This window comes from Phyllobates terribilis, unplaced genomic scaffold, assembly GCF_046119375.1.
Source record: "Phyllobates terribilis strain yellow unplaced genomic scaffold, ASM4611937v1 Scaffold_3__8_contigs__length_932513732, whole genome shotgun sequence".
Lineage (NCBI taxonomy): Eukaryota > Metazoa > Chordata > Amphibia > Anura > Dendrobatidae > Phyllobates > Phyllobates terribilis.
Genome location: NW_027362763.1, coordinates 730,426,974 through 730,446,729, shown reverse-complemented (window position 1 = coordinate 730,446,729; position 19,756 = coordinate 730,426,974). Strand labels below are relative to the sequence as shown.

General features: G+C 44.9%; 1 protein-coding gene across 1 annotated transcript in view; it reads left to right on the top strand.

The window, feature by feature from the left end:
- The first annotated feature begins 7,272 nt into the window (after positions 1–7,272).
- Positions 7,273–19,756, top strand: part of LHCGR (luteinizing hormone/choriogonadotropin receptor) — a 364,204-nt gene continuing 351,720 nt past the window's right edge. The window contains exon 1 of the mRNA XM_073672096.1: positions 7,273–7,601. Coding sequence (XP_073528197.1) covers positions 7,444–7,601 — 158 coding nt within the window. The 5' untranslated portion in view covers positions 7,273–7,443. The remainder of the gene's footprint in view (positions 7,602–19,756) is intronic.

Genomic DNA, 19,756 nt, shown 5'->3' with positions numbered 1-19,756 from the left:
TCCTCTTACTTCTCTCTCTCTCGGCTTCAGGCCTCCACTTCAGGCCTGGCTCTGGAGCTGTGCCCGGACTGAGCCACAGCTCCCTGTCAGCCCTCTCTGGCTGAGCTCCTCTCCTCTTCTCCTCCTGCCTGAACTGAACTCGACTGCACACTGATCTAAGATGGTGCCCACCTTTTATACTCCCTTCTGACACCCGAGCCCAGGTGACCAGCACCCAATGGGCTCCTACCTATGCCCAGAGTCCCTCCCCTGTCTGCTCCTACACCACTGGGATATTCCTCCCCCCTCCCCACTCCAGCCAGGGACAGACGCTGTCGTACCTGCACATCTATCTGGTGGGAGTACCGTTGATCTGTCCCCCGGAAATGGGGTGAGTGTAGTGTATGCAGCTAACTGAGCCCCGCTCCACACTCCATCCTTACCCGGGAGTGGAATACCACACCTCTGGTTCGAGGTGCAATACTCCTGTAGCAGCTGAGTCCTCGGGGTGCTACATATACACATCACATACTTGTGGTCATATGACTGCCCGCTTCTAGTGCCAGTGCCAGGCAATACTGACAGCAAGCAATGTGTGCGCTGTGAGGATTTGCAAGTCTGAAGTCATATGTAGGAACTACAGACTTTTATGCCAAACCTGCATAACCCCTTTAACACAACACTGTTCTTCTGAAACTGCTAGAAGTGGTGTTCTTACCAATCCTTGGAGGTTAACCATTGATATACCACTGTTAATAGTTACAGTGTCACATAAGGAGTTTGAGAGAGGGAAAGCACTCCCTGTATTAGGCCATCTCCCTCTTCGATAGACTGCCATGGCAAATGGCGGCATAACAATGGTTTCCATATCTGCCATATAATGAAACTTATTAGATCTTGCACGAGGTAGGCTCTAATAGGTTTCTTGTTATTATCACAGTAATAATGTGGTAATGCACTGCACTACACTTGTACTAATGCACTAGTATAGTGCACTGCACTACCTAAGTAGTGCAGTGTATTACGTAAGCGATCAAACGATCGTATGTTCAAGTTCCCTTGGGAGACTAATAAATATTGTAAAAAATAAAGCAAAAAAAAAAGTTTTACAATTTTTAAATAGAAACTGTAAAAACATGAAATCTCAGTTTTACCAATAAAACATGGTTTAATCTGGAAAAAACACTTAGAAAAAATATACATACTGTATTTGTTATCACCGCTTCCATCACTACCCATACGATAGCACTATATCATTATTTTCCACACAATAAATGCCACAAAGGAAAAGGTTAAAAAAAGCAATTGCAATTAAAAAAGTGATCAAAAAGTTTTTTGTATCGCAACATGGTACCAATAAAAACGAAAGCTTGTGATGCAAAAATATGCTCTGTAAATAGAAAGATGAAAGATTTATGGTTCTCATAATACTAAAATTAAAATAATTTTCTTTAAAAAGTAAATTTCTTGTGCAAAAGTAGTAAAACTTAAAAATGTAAATTGGGTGTTACCATAATCGTACAGACTCATACTAAAAAACAATGTCATTATTTGTCCCAAACTGTGGTTGACAGTGAAAAACATATACAAAACATTGCCAGAATTGCTATTTCTTGTGTCATGCCAGTAATGCCTTTTCAGCGCCGTTCTACTCCCTGCGCTTACCGCTCTCCTCTCCTCCACTGCTGTATCCTTCTTTTGCTGGTGAATATCCACCTGGCTATAAGTAGGCATGGCCAGACTCTGCAGGAATTTAACCCCTGTGTGTCCTGCAGAGTTTAACTTCCCTGGCCTATCCCCTGCCAGCAGGTGATATATTAGGCAGTTCTGCCCTCCACACCATGCTTGAACTTAGGTTACTAGTGCAGTTTGTCTCCTAGTATCCTGCCAAGGTGTTCTATAGTGTTGTCTCTAGTTAGTTTCCTCGTTTCATCTGACCTCTCCTTTCCTGACCCTGGCTTCGTATTCTGAGCCTGTGCTGCCCGCCCCAACCTCGGATTGTCTGACTATGTCTCTGCCTGTGTCCTCTGTACATCGTATCCCTGCCTTGACCCATTGGTCAGCTGCTGCAGGTCCAGGCACTGCCCTGGAGTGGTACCTGGGGGCTACCTGTCACACAAGGTGTGGGAAAGACTTAGTGGAACACAAAGGGAAGAGGGAAGGAAGCCCAAACTCTAGGGAAAGGGGGGAGTGGAGACCTCCTAGGCTGACAGAATATCACCCTGTCTCCTCTAACGTCCCTATATTGGTTCTTCACCAATCACCGCACGTGTACCTCGCCCTGTCTTTCCCTTGCATTTGGCCCTGGCTAGGGAAGGAAGGGGATGAGCGCTAGTCGATCCCCAATGAACACTAAAGACAACAAGGGAGGACAAACAAGGGAAAATTGCTTAAGTTTAGAAGACTCCAGACAAATGCGCACACGTCCTCAAGCACCAGAGAGGAAGAAGTACTGCTCTTGCTCAAGCCTTCACAAGGAGTAATGAATATCGCCGGCACGTCCCTCTGACACACAGCAGGTATTTTTACACCCAGGCCAGGGTGTTAATTAGCCAGAGGAAGGTAGCCGCTGGGTCCTAGAGACAACCTATGAAGGTGTCTGTAATGCCAAACGTAGAGATCTCCTGCACCCAACTGCAGGACGACTGTCTGTCACTTCTGACACACCCATGACACTACCCTAATGGCCCAAGCCTAGCCTCACTATCAGAGGCTCTAGTGAAGACCAGGTAGTCATTTAGTAATGCCCCTCCAGGGTAGGCCCAGCCAGTGGCGCAGTGGTTCCACACCCACCACTGTCACATTTTGTTTATCCTATCTCACAAAGGAAGTGATCCAAAAGTTGTATGTACCCAAAAATCTTACTAATGAAACTACAGCTTATCCAGTGGAATATAAGCCCTCATACAACTCTATCTGGTTATAAATGGTATTTTATATGACCAATGTTATATTCTGAACAATGTATATTGTTTAGGGAGCTACTATGTAAGCTGTTGCAATGCTGTTTGATATGTTGCTTTGAGAACAATATGGCGAAGAGCCATGTGGGTTCTTGTGACATGTAAAAGAGCTGGGTATGGAATAACAATAAATGGAGAACGAAGTCCAATAATTTGACTGCTAAAAGTGAGTAGTTCATTTGTTAAATATTCCTGATTCCTAAAGTGTCCTGTGGATGATTAAAATGTATTGTTTGAAGAGAGCTTGGTGAGCTTTAAACACAGGAGGGGAACTAATCACTGTGGAACTGTTGTCAGCTGTACCTTTTTGCTTTGTGATGTTTATTCTCACAGGTTGGTGTACATTCTGACCTGATGAAACTGCTGAACATCTTTCAAATTTGACAGGCAGAAATCTTCATATGTCTTCCATTTATTGCACTTCCTTGGCTGACCTCTGTGTCTACAGTCATCAATGTTGCCATTTTTTGGTGTCCTCAATGCTGGGAAATACAGACAGGTACAGTCATATGAAAAAGTTTGGGCACCCCTATTAATCTTAAGCTTAATGTTTTTTAAAAATTGGTGTTTTTGCAACAGCTATTTCAGTTTGATATATGTAATAACTGTTGGACACAGTAATGTTTCTGCCTTGAAATGAGGTTTATAGTACTAACAGAAAATGTGCAATCTGCATTCAAACAAAATTTGACAGGTGCATAAGTATGGGCACCCTTATCATTTTCTTGTTTTAAATACTCCTACCTACTTTTTACTGACGTACTAAAGCTCTTTTTTGGGTTTTGTAACCTCATTGAGCTTTGAACTTCATAACCAGGTGTATGCAATCATGAGAAAAGCTACTTAAAGTGGCCACTTGCAAGTTGTTCTCCTGTTTGAATCTCCTCTGAAGAGTGGCATCATGGGCTCCTCAAAACAACTGTCAAATGATCTGAAAACAAAGATTATTCAACATAGTTGTTCAGGGGAAGGATACAAAAAGCTGTCTCAGGGATTTCACTTGTCAGTTTCCACTGTGAAGAGCATAGTAAGGAAATGGAAGAACACAGGGACAGTTCTTGTTAAGGCAAGAAGTCGCAGGCCAAGAAAAACATCAGAAAGGCAGAGAAGAAGAATGGTGAGATCAGTCAAGGACAATCCTCAGACCACCTCCAGAGAGCTGCAGCATCAACTTGCTGCAGATGGTGTCACTGTGCATCGGTCAACTATACAACGCACTTTGCACAAGGAGAAGCTGTATGGGAGAGTGATGCGAAAGAAGCCGTTTCTGCAAGCACGCCACAAACAGAGTCGGCTGAGGTATGCAAAAGCACATTTGGAGAAGCCAATTTCTTTTTGGAAGAAGGTCCTGTGGACTGATGAAACCAAGATTGAGTTGTTTGATCATACAAAAAGGCGTTATGCATGGCGGCAAAAAAACACAGCATTCCAAGAAAAACACTTGCTACCCACAGTAAAATTTAGTGGAGGTTCCATCATGCTTTGGGGCTGTGTGGCCAATGACGGCATCGGGAATCTTGTTAAAGTTGAGGGACGCATGGATTCCGCTCAGTATCAGCAGATTCTTGACAATAATGTTCAAGAATCAGTGATAAAGTTGAAGTTACGCAGGGGTTGGATCTTTCAGCAAGACAATGATCCAAAACACCGCTCCAAATCTACTCAGGCATTCATGCAGAGGAACAATTACAATGTTCTGGAATGGCCATCCCAGTCCCCAGACCTGAATATCATTGAACATCTGTGGGATCATTTGAAGAGGGCTGTCCATGCTCGGCGACCATCAAACTTAACTGAACTGGAATTGTTTTGCAAAGAGGAATGGTCAAAAATACCATCCAGGATCCAGGAACTCATTAAAAGCTACAGGAAGCAACTAGAGGCTGTTATTTTTGCAAAAGGAGGATCTACTAAATATTAATGTCACTTTTCTGGTGAGGTGCCCATACTTATGCACCTGTCAAATTTAGTTTGAATGCAGATTGCACATTTTCTGTTAGTACAATAAACCTCATTTCAAGGCAGAAACATTACTGTGTCCAACAGTTATTACATATATCAAATTGAAATAGCTGTTGCAAAAACACCAATTTTTAAAAAACATTAAGCTTAAGATTAATAGGGGTGCCCAAGCTTTTTCATATGACTGTACTTATCCATCATGCAATATCAACAGGGAGTTATCTGACTGGTTCCAAATGTATTCTGTAGCAGGCTAATGACCCCACACAGCCAATGTTATCACAGCCCTGATCTCAACATCAAGTTTGTCTAGGATTACAGGAAGAGACAGTAAGAAGTTGCACAACCCAACATCCACAGAAGATCTATGGTTGATTCTCCAAAATGTTTGGAATAACCTCCCTACTGAGTTCCTTCAGAAAGTGCTTTACGTGTACCTAGAAAAATTTATGCTTAGATGCTATTCTGAAGGCAAAGGGTGGTCACATCAAATTTTGATTTACATGTCTCTTTTCTCTTTTGGTCATTCACATTACATTTTGTTAATTGGTAAATATAAACTATTAATATTTCCATTGGTTCTGGCGCTGTTTCTTGCACTGATGGTGGTTTCTAGTGCTGTATTCATGTACTGATAATGATTTTGTGGCTCTATTCAAGTAGAGATTGTGGTTCTGGTTGTTTCTTCATGTTAGTTCTGGTGCTGTATTCATGTATTAATGTTTGTTCTATATTCATGTCCTGGTGTTCATTCTGGTGCTGTTTTTTGTGCTGATGTTGGTATGGAACTGTAGTCATGTACTAACATTGATTCTATTCTTCTTATGTATAGATGTTAGCTCTAGCATTGTATTCATGTACAGATGATGGTTCTCACCCTGTATTCATGTACTGATGATGGTTTTGATGCTTAATTTATGTACTGATAATGGAAATGGTGTATCCTTGTACCTATGTTGGTTCTAATTCTGTATTCATGTACTGATGTTTGTTTTGTTGTTATATCCATGTGATTATGATAGTTCTAGTGTTTTATTCATATACTGATTTTTTTCTATTGATGTATTCATGTACTGATGATGTCTCTGGTGCTGTACTCATGTACTAATGTTTTATAGTGTTGCATACATGTACGATGTTTGTTTTGGTTCTGTGTTCATGTATTGTTGTTGGTTCTGGTGGTATATTAATGTGCTGCTGTTGGTTCTGGTGCTGTATTCATGTATTAATGTTGATTTTGCAATCATGTACTTGTGTTGCTTCTGGTGATGTTTTAATGTAATGATATTGGTTTTTGTGCTGTAGTCATGTATTGATGATGGTTAAGGTGCTGTATTAACCTAATGATTGTTCTGATGCTGTATTCATGTACAAATGCTGGTTCTTGTGCTGTACTTATGTACTGATGATGGTTCAGATGCTCTGTACATTTACTGAAGATGGTTCTAGTGCTGTATTCATGTTCTGATTATGATTTTTTGATGCTGTATTCATGTGCTAATCAATATTCTGGTGTTAGATTTATGTACTGATGTTGGCATTCATGTTTATTTACTGTAGTTAAAATCAACCATCTGTAAGCAGAGTTATCACTGTGTGATATCTATTTTGTTGCATAGGACTGCATGTGTCATCTATTATATTATCTCTACTCAGATAGTTATCACTGTGTGTTATCTATGGTGTTACAGAGGACTGCAAGTCAAATCTACTACATTTGTAGAAAGGGTAGTGTGCCTTTAATTTTTATTACCGTTACTTTTATTGTATAGATGAAGAAGGGGTGTGTTAATGGGCATGGTCTGCAAAGGGCGCAGACAGTCAAAGGGATATAGCTTCTCACACATAAATCTGTTGCTAAAAATTTTAATTCCATCTCTGTATTCAACTGTATAGAAAGAATTGATGAGTTTTGTACACACGTGTCCTAAGCGTTAACGAATAAGAGTCCAAACTGAAAGTGTCAAAGGCAAAATGTGAGAACCACCCAATAGTCTGTATTCGGCAGTATTTATAAAATATCTCTTCTTTTACAATCATGAATATAAAACATAAAACATCCTATAGACCTTGCATAATCCAGCTAAAAAATACCAAGAGCTACACCGTTAAAACGAATCCTTCTCAATATCAGTTGTCTTTTTCCTTTCTTGGAAGTCTTCTTCAAACCTAAGTAAAGAAAAAACAGCTATAAAACTAGTAATACATAGTAGTAATAAATGTGTGCGTTCATATGCATTCACTCAAAATTACAAGGGATAGCACTTGTTCATAGTGGGTGCATTATTTTTACCAAACTTTTTTTGATTTGGGAGTGAAATTAGAATTTTCCAAAGTTAAAGACAGGAGGAGCCCTGACAACGACTCACGGTTAGTCACTGTAAAGGCAGACTAAAAATAGGAACACGTCGCCTGCATGGAATACAAACTGTTCCATCTCCCAGCTGTAATTCACTACAAACAAAAAAAAGTTATGAACATGACAAAAAACAAAATGGAATTAAAATAACATTGCTAATCTCCTAAAGACAATCTCACCATGGAGACCCTGAATTTCTATTACCTCATGCTGTATTTGACTTACCTGAACCCGGTCTGCTCATTATTAACTGATGCTTGCAAGCTTTGTGACTGCAGTAAGGAGAGCCTTTCATGCCTAGCTCAGACTGCAGGGAACAGACAACCTGGTTTAGAACTGTAAGTATAATCTCATCTGTAATGTTTTTGGAGAAGTTATGTGTAACTGCGAAGTGTAACGAGATCTCTTGTCTCAGTATGGAAGTCTTCTAGTAATGCTTTTTCATGGATAAAGTTTCCTTTTTCGCTACACTATATAGTTTTATGTATTATTGATTATTTACAAATATATTGTCTAAACTGTTAATAATAGCCCTACATTACAGAACTACCGAAGAGTTTGTGCACCAGTCAAGACCTGTAGATACAACTATAAGTACATACAGTATATCATGTAAATGGTAGTTATAGTGTTATAAGATACACTAATGCCATATAATAACTTTATATGTAGGTAAAACTTACTACAAACATGCTTATAGCTCACAGGTTATTAACCTATGTGTGCCCCAGGGGGGAAACTTCAAGTTTCTAGGGTGAATTTGCACTCACTTCATGTTGTACAAGCATAGTCTATTATCACAGAATTGAGGGTACATTGATGTCATTTTATTTCAGGGGGTATTTAGTTTGGAAACATTGAGAAATACTGTTCTATGTAATATTGATCAGAATCAGACCATTCTAAATGTTGAAGAGTTAGAGTAGTAAATATTCTCATTATTCTTTGGTTGAACTTCTTGTACAATACATTATGTGTTTGATTACATTATTATGGCTATATTATTATATTCTAATAGCTGATTATATTTTTATTATTGATTTATTTCAGAGTTTTCGAGTTGCTGTTTACTAACATAAAGTAGTAATCTAAACCTAACATGTCATAATCTAATACTACATATAGTAAAGATCGAGTTACAATAGTTTTCATGACTTGAATAAATTTCATGTTTTACTGTTAGTACAGGACAGGTACAAACTACTGTACATCTATTTGTTGGAAACAATATTTTGCATCTAAAGTGTTTTGTGTTTTTTACCAATTAAAAAGAATGTTCCAACTTTTTTACTTTATAACATTTTGGCTAATTTGTATAACATTATGTTTATTCTACCTGTCCCCATATCATTTTATATTTAGTGTCAGATATCTTTTTATATACATTACAGTGCACTTTCCAGATGGATGAGGTACACAATGTTATTTGCTCATTGCAGTAATCTTTGATATCATATTGTATTATGTTGTTCATTGTGGTATATTGTATGTAGGATGTGGCATTACACTGCATACAACTTACACAAAGCTACTGCTATGTATATAATATTAGTACTATCATTCCATTCATTAATGTGTCTACATGGGCCAAGATTTAAACTTTCAGAGTGTAAAATTTGGATTTAGAGTACATTTTTACATTTTGTCATTGCACATTTATAAACATTTGGAACTGAAGGATATGCATCTTAATTTAACTTATCCATAAATGTTAAAGAGGAACTAAACTTTTGTTTTAACATTTCTTTTATATTTTTTTTAGCACTTTAATTGCCTGCAGATTGTTAAGGGTCTGGGGCTTGAGACCCCCACCGATTTCTCAAAAGACCACTGAGAAATGCCCAGCTCAGGAGGCAGGGGCATACAGCTCTTTCCAGATCATGCGCACAAGTTAAGGACTCAATAGAATGTCTATGACTTTCTATTGAATCCACACCCTTCTCTGTGCTCAAGATAATAATGGAGGAGCTTCTTGCTGTTGCCTCCTGAGCTGTTCAAAAGACTACTGAGAAGTGCGCAGCTCACTAGACAGGAGTGCACAAAGTAGAGAACAGAGCCAATAACTTTCTATTGAGTCCACAGATGCTTACCTAGGAGCTGTAAACTCCTGCTCCTGGGCTACACTCTTTTGGAGCAGCTCAGGAGACGTGAGCGACCAGCTCCTGCTTGAGCACTTCTATACAGCGCGGAATGGATTCAATAGAAAGTTATAGGCCCCAATTCATCAAGTTCGCAATTTTGAAGCCAGTTTTGATGAAGGGGCATGCTAGGATCAGACACTCCTGATTCATTAATGTGCGCCATGCCACAAATCTTACTCCAATTGGGGACTGGAGCAAGATTTGTGGTGTAACGAATTAATGAATCATAGAATCATAGAATGGTAGAGTTGGAAGGGACCTCCTGGGTCATCTGGTCCAACCCCCTGCTGAAAGCAGGATTCACTAAATCATCTCAGACAGATGTCTGTCCAGCCTCTGTTTGAAGACGTCCATTGAAGGGGAACTCACCACCTCTCGTGGCCGCCTGTTCCACTCATTGATCACCCTGTCAAAAAGTTTTTTCTAATATCTAATCTGTGTCTCCTCCCATTCAGTTTCATCCCATTGCTTCTAGTCTTTCCTTGTGCAAATGAGAATAAAGATGATCCTTCTACAGTGTGACAGCCCTTGAGATATTTGTAGACAGCTATTAAGTCACCTCTCAGTCTTCTTTTTTGCAAGCTAAACATTCCCAAATCCTATAACCGTTCCTCATGGGACATGGTTTGCAGACCGGTCACCATTCTGGTCACTCTTCTTTGAACTTGCTCCAGTTTATCAATGTCTTTTTTAAAATGTGGTGCCCAAAACTGGACACAGTATTCCAGATGAGGTTTGACCAAAGAGGAGTAAAGTGCGATAATGACTTCACGTGAGCTAGACTGTATGCTTCTGTTAATACATCACAAAATTGTATTTGCCTTTTTTGCTGCTGCATCACACTGTTGACTCATGTTTAGTCTATGATCTATTAGTATACCTAAGTCTTTTTCACGTGTACTGTTGCTTAGCTCTATTCCTCCCATTCTGTATATGCTTTTTTCATTTTTATTGCCCAGATGTAGTACTTTGCATTTTTCCCCATTAAAAACCATTCTGTTAGTTGCTGCCCACTGCTCCACTTTATTTAGGTCTTTTTGAACCCTCTTCTCTAGTGTTAGCTATCCCTCCTAGCTTTGTGTCATCAGCAAATTTAATCAGTTTACCCTCAATTCCTTCATCTAAATCATTGATAAAGATGTTGAACAATACAGGTCCCAGGACAGAGCCCTGTGGTACCCCACTTGAGACATTCATCCAACTGGATGTGAAACCATTTACGACCACTCTTTGAGTCTGATCACTAAGCCAGTTATGAATCCACCTAACAGTTGCCTTGCCCATTCCATACATGGTCATTTTTTCAATAAGGATGGTGTGAGATACTTTGTCAAATGCTTTGCTAAAGTCAAGATATACTATATCTACAGCATTTCCCTGATCCACCCAGTCAGTGATTCTGTCATAGAAGGAAATTAAGTTAGTCTGACATGACTTGTTAGTTACAAACCCGTGCTGACTCTGGTTAATCACTTCATTCTTATCCAGGTACTTACATACATGTTGTTTAATCATTTGTTCAAAGATCTTTCCTGGTATAGAAGTCAGACTCACCGGCCTATAGTTCCATGGGTCCACCTTCTTCCCCTTTTTGAAGATAGGAACAACATTTGCTCTTCTCCAGTCTTCTGGGACTTCTCCTGTTCTCCCAGAATTTTCAAAGATTATGGAGAGTGGTTCCAAAATTTCTTCTACGATCTCCTTCAGTAATCTGGGGTGTAATTCATCTGGACCTGGAGACTTGAACTCATTTATGTTAGCTAAATATTCCCTCACAATCTTTCTGTTTACAGATAACCTGGATTCTTCTATTCCTTTAATAGGACAGTGAAGATCAGTTGATGTTACATTTTCTTTCTGAGAGAAAACTGATGCAAAATAGGCGTTAAAAAGTTCGGCCTTCTCAACATCGTTTCTTACCATTTCACCATTTTCATCCTGTAAAAATCCTATAGCATCTTTGACTTTTCTTTTACTTTTGACATACCCCCAAAATCCTTTTTTATTGCTTTTGACATCTCTTGCAAGCCTTAATTCATTGTCAGCTTTAGCTAACCTAATACGTGCCCTACAGGTTCTGCAGACTGCATTATAATCTTTTTTAGATAAGCCTCCCTCTTTCCATTTGATAAACATTTCTTTCTTTTTTTTTAGCATGTGTTTAAGTTCTGTGTTCATCCATCCTGGTTTCCTTAAATGCTTCCCATTCTTCCTACTTTTCGGGATTGTTAACGATTGTGCTTTGAGAATCTCATTTTTAAAAATTTCCCATCCTTCCTGGACATTTTTGTCCTTAAGGACATCCAGCCATTGGATCCCTCCTATTCTCTTTCTGAGTCGCTTAAAATCTGCCTTTCTGAAATCTAACCTTGAAGTTTGAGTCTTCACATGTCTCCCTCCTCTAGTTATCCAAAATTCTATAATAGCATGATCGCTGCCTCCTAGGGTCCCAACCACTTTTACCTCCTCAACCATTTCCTCCCAGTTTATAAGGATTAGAACCAAAGTAGCAGATCCCCTTGTTTTCTCCTCTACCTTTTGGAAGATAAAGTTGTCAGCAAGAGAGGATAAGAATTTGCTTGACCTGTTAGTTTTACTTGAGAGAGATTCCAAACAAATGTCTGGATAGTTGAAATCTCCCATGACCACTACGTCATATTTTTTGGAGAACTTGGTCATTTGATACATAAAGAGTTCATCCATATCTTCAGTTTGCCCAGGTGGCCTGTAGTAAATGCCTACAATGGTGTCCTTTCCATTGTTCTCTCCTTGTATTCTTACCCAAACAGTTTCCACAGAACTCCCAGTCTCTGAAGCTTCAATCTCTGTGCAGATATACGCTTTTCTAATATACAATGCGACACCTCCTCCTCGTTTATCAAGTCTGTTTCTTGCAAATAAGTTGTATTCTTTTAGCCTTGTATTCCAATCATGTGTATCGTCCCACCAAGTTTCAGTGATTCCAATGACATCATATTCCTTTTCCTGCATTAGTAGTTCCAATTCTCCTTGTTTGTTGCCCATGCTTTGTGCATTTGTATAAAAACATTTTAGTTTGTGATTGGTTTCTCTTCCTCCCATATTTTTATTATCTAGATTTTTTAGTCTTTGTTCTTTCTTTCCACTTCCAATAGCAGAGATCTCAATAGTATTTGTCAGCTGTATATGACAGACAAGCTGTCATGCTTTTGTCCTGCCCTGGATTGACAGGTCTTTGTGAGGCACCCCTGGGCCTGTGTCGCACAGCGTTGCGCATGCAGGAGCTTACCCGGAGCCGGATCTGTTGAGGGTTGTAGTCTCGTGGCGGTGACCCGGTCCGTGCCCAGGGAGTCAGACTAAGTGGCGTTGTATTAGCGGTAGATGTTGGACGACTACGCCACCCGTTGAATGCAGCGAAGGAGCTGCCGCTGCAGGGCAGACCGCTGAGGCCGGTGGTAGGATTGTGCAGCGTGATAGTATCACCCCCAACGGGAGGGGTATGGCCTCAGGGCAGCCGACGTGGATGAAGGGGGTAGCAGGAATCACTCAGAGACGATGCGGTGTAGTTCAGGGTCTTTACTGGTGATAAAGATAGACCCTCCCGGAGTACTGGCTAGCGATCGGGGCCTGGTCAGTCCTTGAGCAGATGGGATCTCCCCTGGCCAGGCGGAGTTGTAGGCCTCCCAAACTGACTGTACTCTTCTGGCTACCTTGCTAGAGGCGGGTATAAGTAGCCCACGTCCCTGAGTCTACCGTGTGGTGCTCACCCGTATGGCCGGTGACTCGGGGCCTTCTAGTGGCGTCCGCTCCACGACGGCGGTGCTGGTCCCACGCGTGTGACCGTGCCTTCGGGTTTCTTGGCCAGAGGACCTGAAATCCCCTGCCGAGCGGTTTCTGCTGCTGGGTAAAGATTAGTCCCCACAGCCTCGGACTCCGGGTCCAGTGATAGCTTCTCAGTCAGGGCGAGCTCTGCAGCTGCCAGCCCCTGACTCCTTATAGCACTGCTCCCACAGAGCTCCTGATGTTCTTTTCCTATATCTGCTTCTCTTCTCTGTCTCTTCTTCTTCTCTACACACTAACCCTGCCTCAGCCCTAGGTTTATATAGGGGAAGTTCTTCCCCTCCCAGGACTGGGCAGGAGGTGTGGCATGCACAGGATCCCTGACCAAGAGACCTCCCACCTGCTCTCAGACATAACATTGCCGTTACTGTGGAAACCAGACCCCTGGGGTGCCACATTCCCCCCTAGTGAAATTTAGTACTCCGGGACTAAACATATTTTTAGAAAAACATAACAAGGTATAAACAATAATAATACAATAAGAAAAACACATAAAGATGGTTACGGCGTGTCCGCAACCGGGTGCAGTCTTTGAAGAAAAGCAAGGTGTCCATTTCACCAAAACAGGGAGACGTAACCAGGTAGGGGTCTGTCCTGCCCCGAGTCCTTAACAGTCTTTAGTCCATTCCTAGGTTTCGCTCCAACCATGTACAAGGATTCCCGGTAAATCCACCAAGGACTCCTATAAATAACTAGAAACACATAATTATACACAAGCAACAAGAAAAACAGGTAACCACAAATAAAACAATTTATACACTTCAAATCCTCCAAAGTGCGGGTAACTGGCCTCTAGTGGCCCTAGTGGACCTACGGAGCTGACTGTCTAGCCCTGAACTACAGGGTGTAGGAGCTGTCAAGGGTAAACTGGGCAGCTGTCTACCGGCTCTTTGGCTCACTAGGGGTACGGCAGGCTCACTATAAGCAGAGGGTTGATCCTCCTGTTCTGCTTGTGTGGAGTCTTCTGCCTCCTGGACCGGCTGCTCTTCCAGCTCTACCTGTTGCTCCGTAGGTACTTGGGATGCTGGTTGGAGGAACGTGAGGACGGGTACCACAACTGCACCATTGACTTGAGTCCAGGACCGAGGGAAGTCTCCGAGCACAGTACTAACCATATCCTCCCTTTCCTCTACGGGTCGATGGTCTTCTTGTTCCTCTTCAGGGTTCCGTAGCTGTTCAGGACACTTCTTCAGGTGATCCCGGGATACAATGGCTATGGTCTCCCCTCCGTCTTTACTGATGGTACAGACTTTCGGGTTCTCGTGGCTTGAGGGCAGTACGGTGTACGGGTCCTTCTCCCACTGGTCATCCAACTTGTGGAGCCGTCTTTTCCTCTTCAAGACCTGCTCTCCGGGTACCAGGGGAACAGCGGGAGCATACTGGTTGTAAGTTTTCTCTTGTCTTTCCCTAGCCTGACAGAGACTTCGCTCCACGCTCTCCTGTACTTTCCGGTACTGCTGCTGCCTCTCTGTGTCCCAGTCTGCTTCTGGTGAAGTGTCCTCGGGTGTCAGGACTCCCATTTCCAGGTCAACAGGTAACTTACCAGGTCTCGCCCTCATTAGGTAAGCCGGGGTACAGTTGGTGGAACCTACCGGGATGTGGTTGTATAGGTCCACCAGATCGGGCAGCTTCTCAGGCCACAGACTGTGTTCTTCCAGGGGCAACGTTTTCAGGAGATCCATTACCACCTGGTTCATTTTCTCACAAAGTCCATTAGTTTGCGGATGATAGGGTGTCGTCCTTATCTTCCGGCAGCCATACAGATTGCAGAATTCCTGGAAGACCTCCGCTTCAAAGGCAGGTCCCTGGTCCGTCAGCACTTGGTCCGGGTACCCGTGTGGACGGCAGAAGTGCTGCTGGAAGGCTCTAGCTGCTGTTTGAGCCGTTAAGTCCTTAACGGGGACGACAACCAAGAACCGGGAGTAATGATCCACAATGGTTAACGCGTAGACGTAGCCACTTCTGCTTGGGGTCAGTTTTACATGATCCAAGGCTACCAGTTCCAACGGCTGCCGGGTGACGATGGACTGCAGGGGAGTCTTCTGGCTGGCACGGTCCTTCCTTCTCAGGTTGCACGGGCCACAGTCTCTGCACCACCTCTCGATGGTTCCCCTCATGCCTACCCAGTGGAACCGCCCACGCAGCAGGAACTCCAGCTTCTTCCATCCGAAGTGTCCAGCCCCGTCGTGGTATGCCTCCATCACCATGGCTGCGTCTCTCCGTGGCACCACTACTTGCCAGATTAGTTCATGTGTCCGGGAGTTAACCATTCTGCGGCACAACTTCCCCTTGTAAAGGAACAGTCGACTCTTCTCAGCCCACAGTTGCTTGGCTTCCTCCGGAGCGTCTGGGTCAAGGCGAGCCTCTGGCCGAGTCAGCATCTCCTTTACCAGCCGGACGGCAGGGTCACTGTCTTGCGTTTCCTCCCAGTTGTAGTGAGGCAAGGGGTTAAACGTAGCGGCTTGCTTACTCCTTACCCGATGGGAATACTGGATAGTCCCATGACGGTGGAACGCGGGGAGTTCGACTTCTTCCAGTCCCTCTGGATCTTCTCCTACGTCCGGTAGGTTTGGCATCCTGGACAGGGCGTCCGCGTTGGTATTGGAGCGTCCTGCCCGGTATTTGATTGTGAACTCGTAGTTGGACAGACGGGCCATCCATCTCTGCTCTAGGGCACCGAGTCTTGCCGTGTCCAGGTGTGTCAACGGGTTGTTATCCGTGTACACGGTGAACCGGGAAGAAGCGAGGTAGTGCTTAAAGCGTTCGGTGACTGCCCACACCACTGCCAGGAACTCTAGCTTAAATGAGCTGTAATTCTCAGGGTTTCTTTCGGTGGGTCGCAGTTTTCGGCTAGCGTAAGCGATTACTCGTTCTTTCCCCTGCTGGACCTGGGACAGTACGGCTCCTAGCCCGATGTTACTTGCGTCGGTGTAGAGGATAAAGGGCTGGCTGTAATCAGGGTACGCCAGGATTTCATCCCCCGTGAGGGCCATCTTCAGCTGGCAGAAGGACTCTTCTTCTAACTTCTCCCATTTGAAGGGCGGCTTCTGGTTCTTGGCCTTCCGGGACTGGCCTATCAGGAGGTCCTGCATAGGAGCTGCCTTTTTGGTGAAACCGGGGATGAATCTGCGGTAATAGCCTACCAACCCGAGGAACTGCCGCACTTCCTTTACACTGGAGGGACTTGGCCATTCCTTAATTGCGGTGATCTTATCAGGGTCGGGAGCCACTCCGTCAGCGCTCACCACGTGTCCCAGGTACTGCACCTTTGGTTTCAAGAGGTGACACTTGGAGGGTTTTACCTTTAAGCCGTAGCTTGCCAGAGCTTCGAACACTTCCGCCAGGTGTTTCAGGTGGTCCTCATAAGTCTTGGAATATACGATGACATCGTCCAGGTACAACAGGACCGTCTCGAAGTTTCTGTGGCCCAGGCAGCACTCCATTAATCGTTGGAAGGTTCCCGGTGCATTGCAGAGTCCGAACGGCATACAGGTAAACTCGCTAAGTCCCATCGGGGTGGTGAATGCGGTCTTCTCCCGGTCCGCCTCTGCTACAGGAACCTGCCAGTACCCGCTAGTGAGATCCAAGGTAGAGAAGAAGTTAGCAGATCTTAAAGCAGCCAAAGACTCCTCTATCCTTGGTAAGGGGTACGCATCCTTGTGTGTGATACGGTTAATTTTCCGGTAATCTACACACATCCTCATGGTGTTGTCTTTCTTTTTGACTAAGACTAGTGGAGCTGCCCAGGGGCTACAGCTATCCCTGATCACCCCAGCCTCCTTCATGTCCCTAAGCATCCCCTTGGCGTGTTGGTAGTGTGCAGGGGGTACGGGTCGATACCTCTCTTTTATGGGAAGATGGTCTCCCGTGGGGATGTGGTGTTCCACCCCTTTGACTCGCCCGAAGTCTAACGGGTGTTTACTAAACACTCTCTCGTACTCTTGAACCACCCGATAGACTCCCTGTTTCTGGTGTGAGGGAGTGGAGTCAGTACCCAAATGTAGTTGCTGACACCAGTCCTCCATTGTTTCCTTAGAGCCGTTACCTTCCTCCGGGGAAGATGGAGGCAAGGGTTCTACAGACTGTATGGAATTTTGATTGATGGTATACAATTTGGCTAGCGTGGCATACCGGGGCAGGTACACTTCCCTCTTCCCGATATTTATTATGCGAACGGGCACCCTCCCATGGCGTACATTGACCACCCCCCGTGCTGTCAAAATGGTGGGCCTACTGTCTGAGTAAACTGGTTCTACCATTGCCTGGTAATCTCTACCTCTCAGACCAATAGCTGCCCGGCACCAAATCATCATTTTACTTTTTGGGGGCATGGCAATAGGGAAAGGGTCACACATTCTTACGCTACCAATCTCACCACCGGAGAGTTCTATCTGTTGCCGTCGCATCAGTGCCCGGATCTCTTTCTGGAGCACTCGCTGCTGGCCGGAGCTGGCGTTCTTGGCAACCTGTTGTAAAAGGAAAATCACCTCTGCAAGACAATTTTCAATTACATTAGTTCCTAGAGTTATCTTTGGGTGACTCTCGTGTTTGTCAATGTCTACAATGATCAGTCCCTGTGCTGCCAGTTCGACTCTACCGATTTTAATGGTCACCTCTTTAAATCCAATCTGTGGCACGGGCTGACCATTGCTGGCGATGATACTCAAGTCGTCGTCAGGGTAGCGGGTGATATCCGAGTCATTCCAGTACTGCTTGAAGAGCACGTACGGGATAGTGGTGACCTGTGACCCGGTGTCCAATAGGGCACTCATAGGGATGCCATCCAGTACCACAGGCAAGACTGGACGTCCTCCCACATATCTGTCGCGCCAGTTCGATGGGCCCGATGATCTTTTTCCTGGGGGTTGGCCCTCTACCCCAGGTTGTGCCAGTTTAAAGGACAGTACCTTGCCATATGTCCGGGTTGATTGCAGCGGCGGCAGATGGGTCGTCCGTCCTCGTTGTATCGGTCGCTGGGTCTTCCTCTGGCCGGTGGGGTCCTCCTTGGTCGATGCCACGGGATGTCCTCTGGTCCGGATGCCAGCTGGATCTTCCCTGGAGTGGAAACCTGTAAAGACTGCACAGTTCGGGTTAGCGCAGCAACGCTTTTAGCTAGCTCTTGGACCTGATGGTGCAGGTCTGGAGCCGGGTCATTGTTCAAAGCCTGCGCATCAGCTCCCACAGGCCCTGCCGACAAGGGCGCCGCCTCCTGGTGGTAAGTGGTAGTGGGGCGTCTGTGGGTCACAACGCCACCTGGTGCTGGTTCTCGGAGCACCCGGATGGCTCTGTCCTTGAACTGTGCAAATCCCAGATGAGGGTCCTGTAAGGCCATTGCCCGCAACTGGGTTCGGTGGGCATTGCAATATAAACCCTCTATAAATTGTTCAGTCAACAGCCTGTCCTCGTCTCCCACGCCGTCAGGGTCGGTCTGCTTAATGGCTCTCAGGGCCTCTTGTAGGTTCAGGGCATAGTCCCTTATACTCTCGTGTGCTCGCTGCTTGCACCCGTAGAATCTAAGCTTGATCTCGGCTGAGGTGCGGGTATCAAAGGTGTCCCTCAGCCGGGTTAGTATCCCTGCAACAGTCCTCCCCCCAGGTGGCCAGGACTTTACCTCCCTTTGGGCTGCCCCGGTTAATTGGGCCACCAGGATGCTCACATTTTGCTCTTCTGTGAGGGGATACACCTGGAAGAGGCTATCCAGCTTTTCTCTAAAGTCATGCAGGGTATGTGACTCCCCTGAGTACTGGGGTAGCCAGGCCGCTCCCGGGATATAGGGCATGGTGAAAGGCATGACTGCAGCAGCGGCGGCGCTGGAGGGGGTTGAGGCAGTGAAGCTCTGCTCCGTATCCGACATCTTCCTCCCCCCTAGTGGACCGTGGCCTACCTTGCGATGATCCTCTTCCGTAGGCCGCGGCTCCGCAGTGGATCGTCAGGGTTGAGGACCTTCCGTCGCGCTCCTGTGACGTCGGCGTCTGTTGGGCTCCTTCCAGGACCTTACGCAACGTCCGGACGTGAGGCGGGGCTTCAGTTCTCGCGCGCTTTCGGAGTCCACGCCCCTCTTCTTCCCGCGCGGCGTCTTCAAGATGGCGTCCAACGGCGGGAAAACTCCACGGATGGCGGGAAGAAAGCAGAAGATGGCGCCGGATGGCGGGAAAACTTCGCGGATGGCGGGAAGAAGGTAGAAGATGGCGCCGGATGGCGGGAAACATCCACGGATGGCGGGAATCTTCACCACTGGTAAGTTTGAACAGTCTTTTTCAGGCACGCAGTACCCGGTGGTTGCGGGCACGAGATCCTGCCGACTACGCCAAAAGTTGACGCACCCCTGGGCCTGTGTCGCACAGCGTTGCGCATGCAGGAGCTTACCCGGAGCCGGATCTGTTGAGGGTTGTAGTCTCGTGGCGGTGACCCGGTCCGTGCCCAGGGAGTCAGACTAAGTGGCGTTGTATTAGCGGTAGATGTTGGACGACTACGCCACCCGTTGAATGCAGCGAAGGAGCTGCCGCTGCAGGGCAGACCGCTGAGGCCGGTGG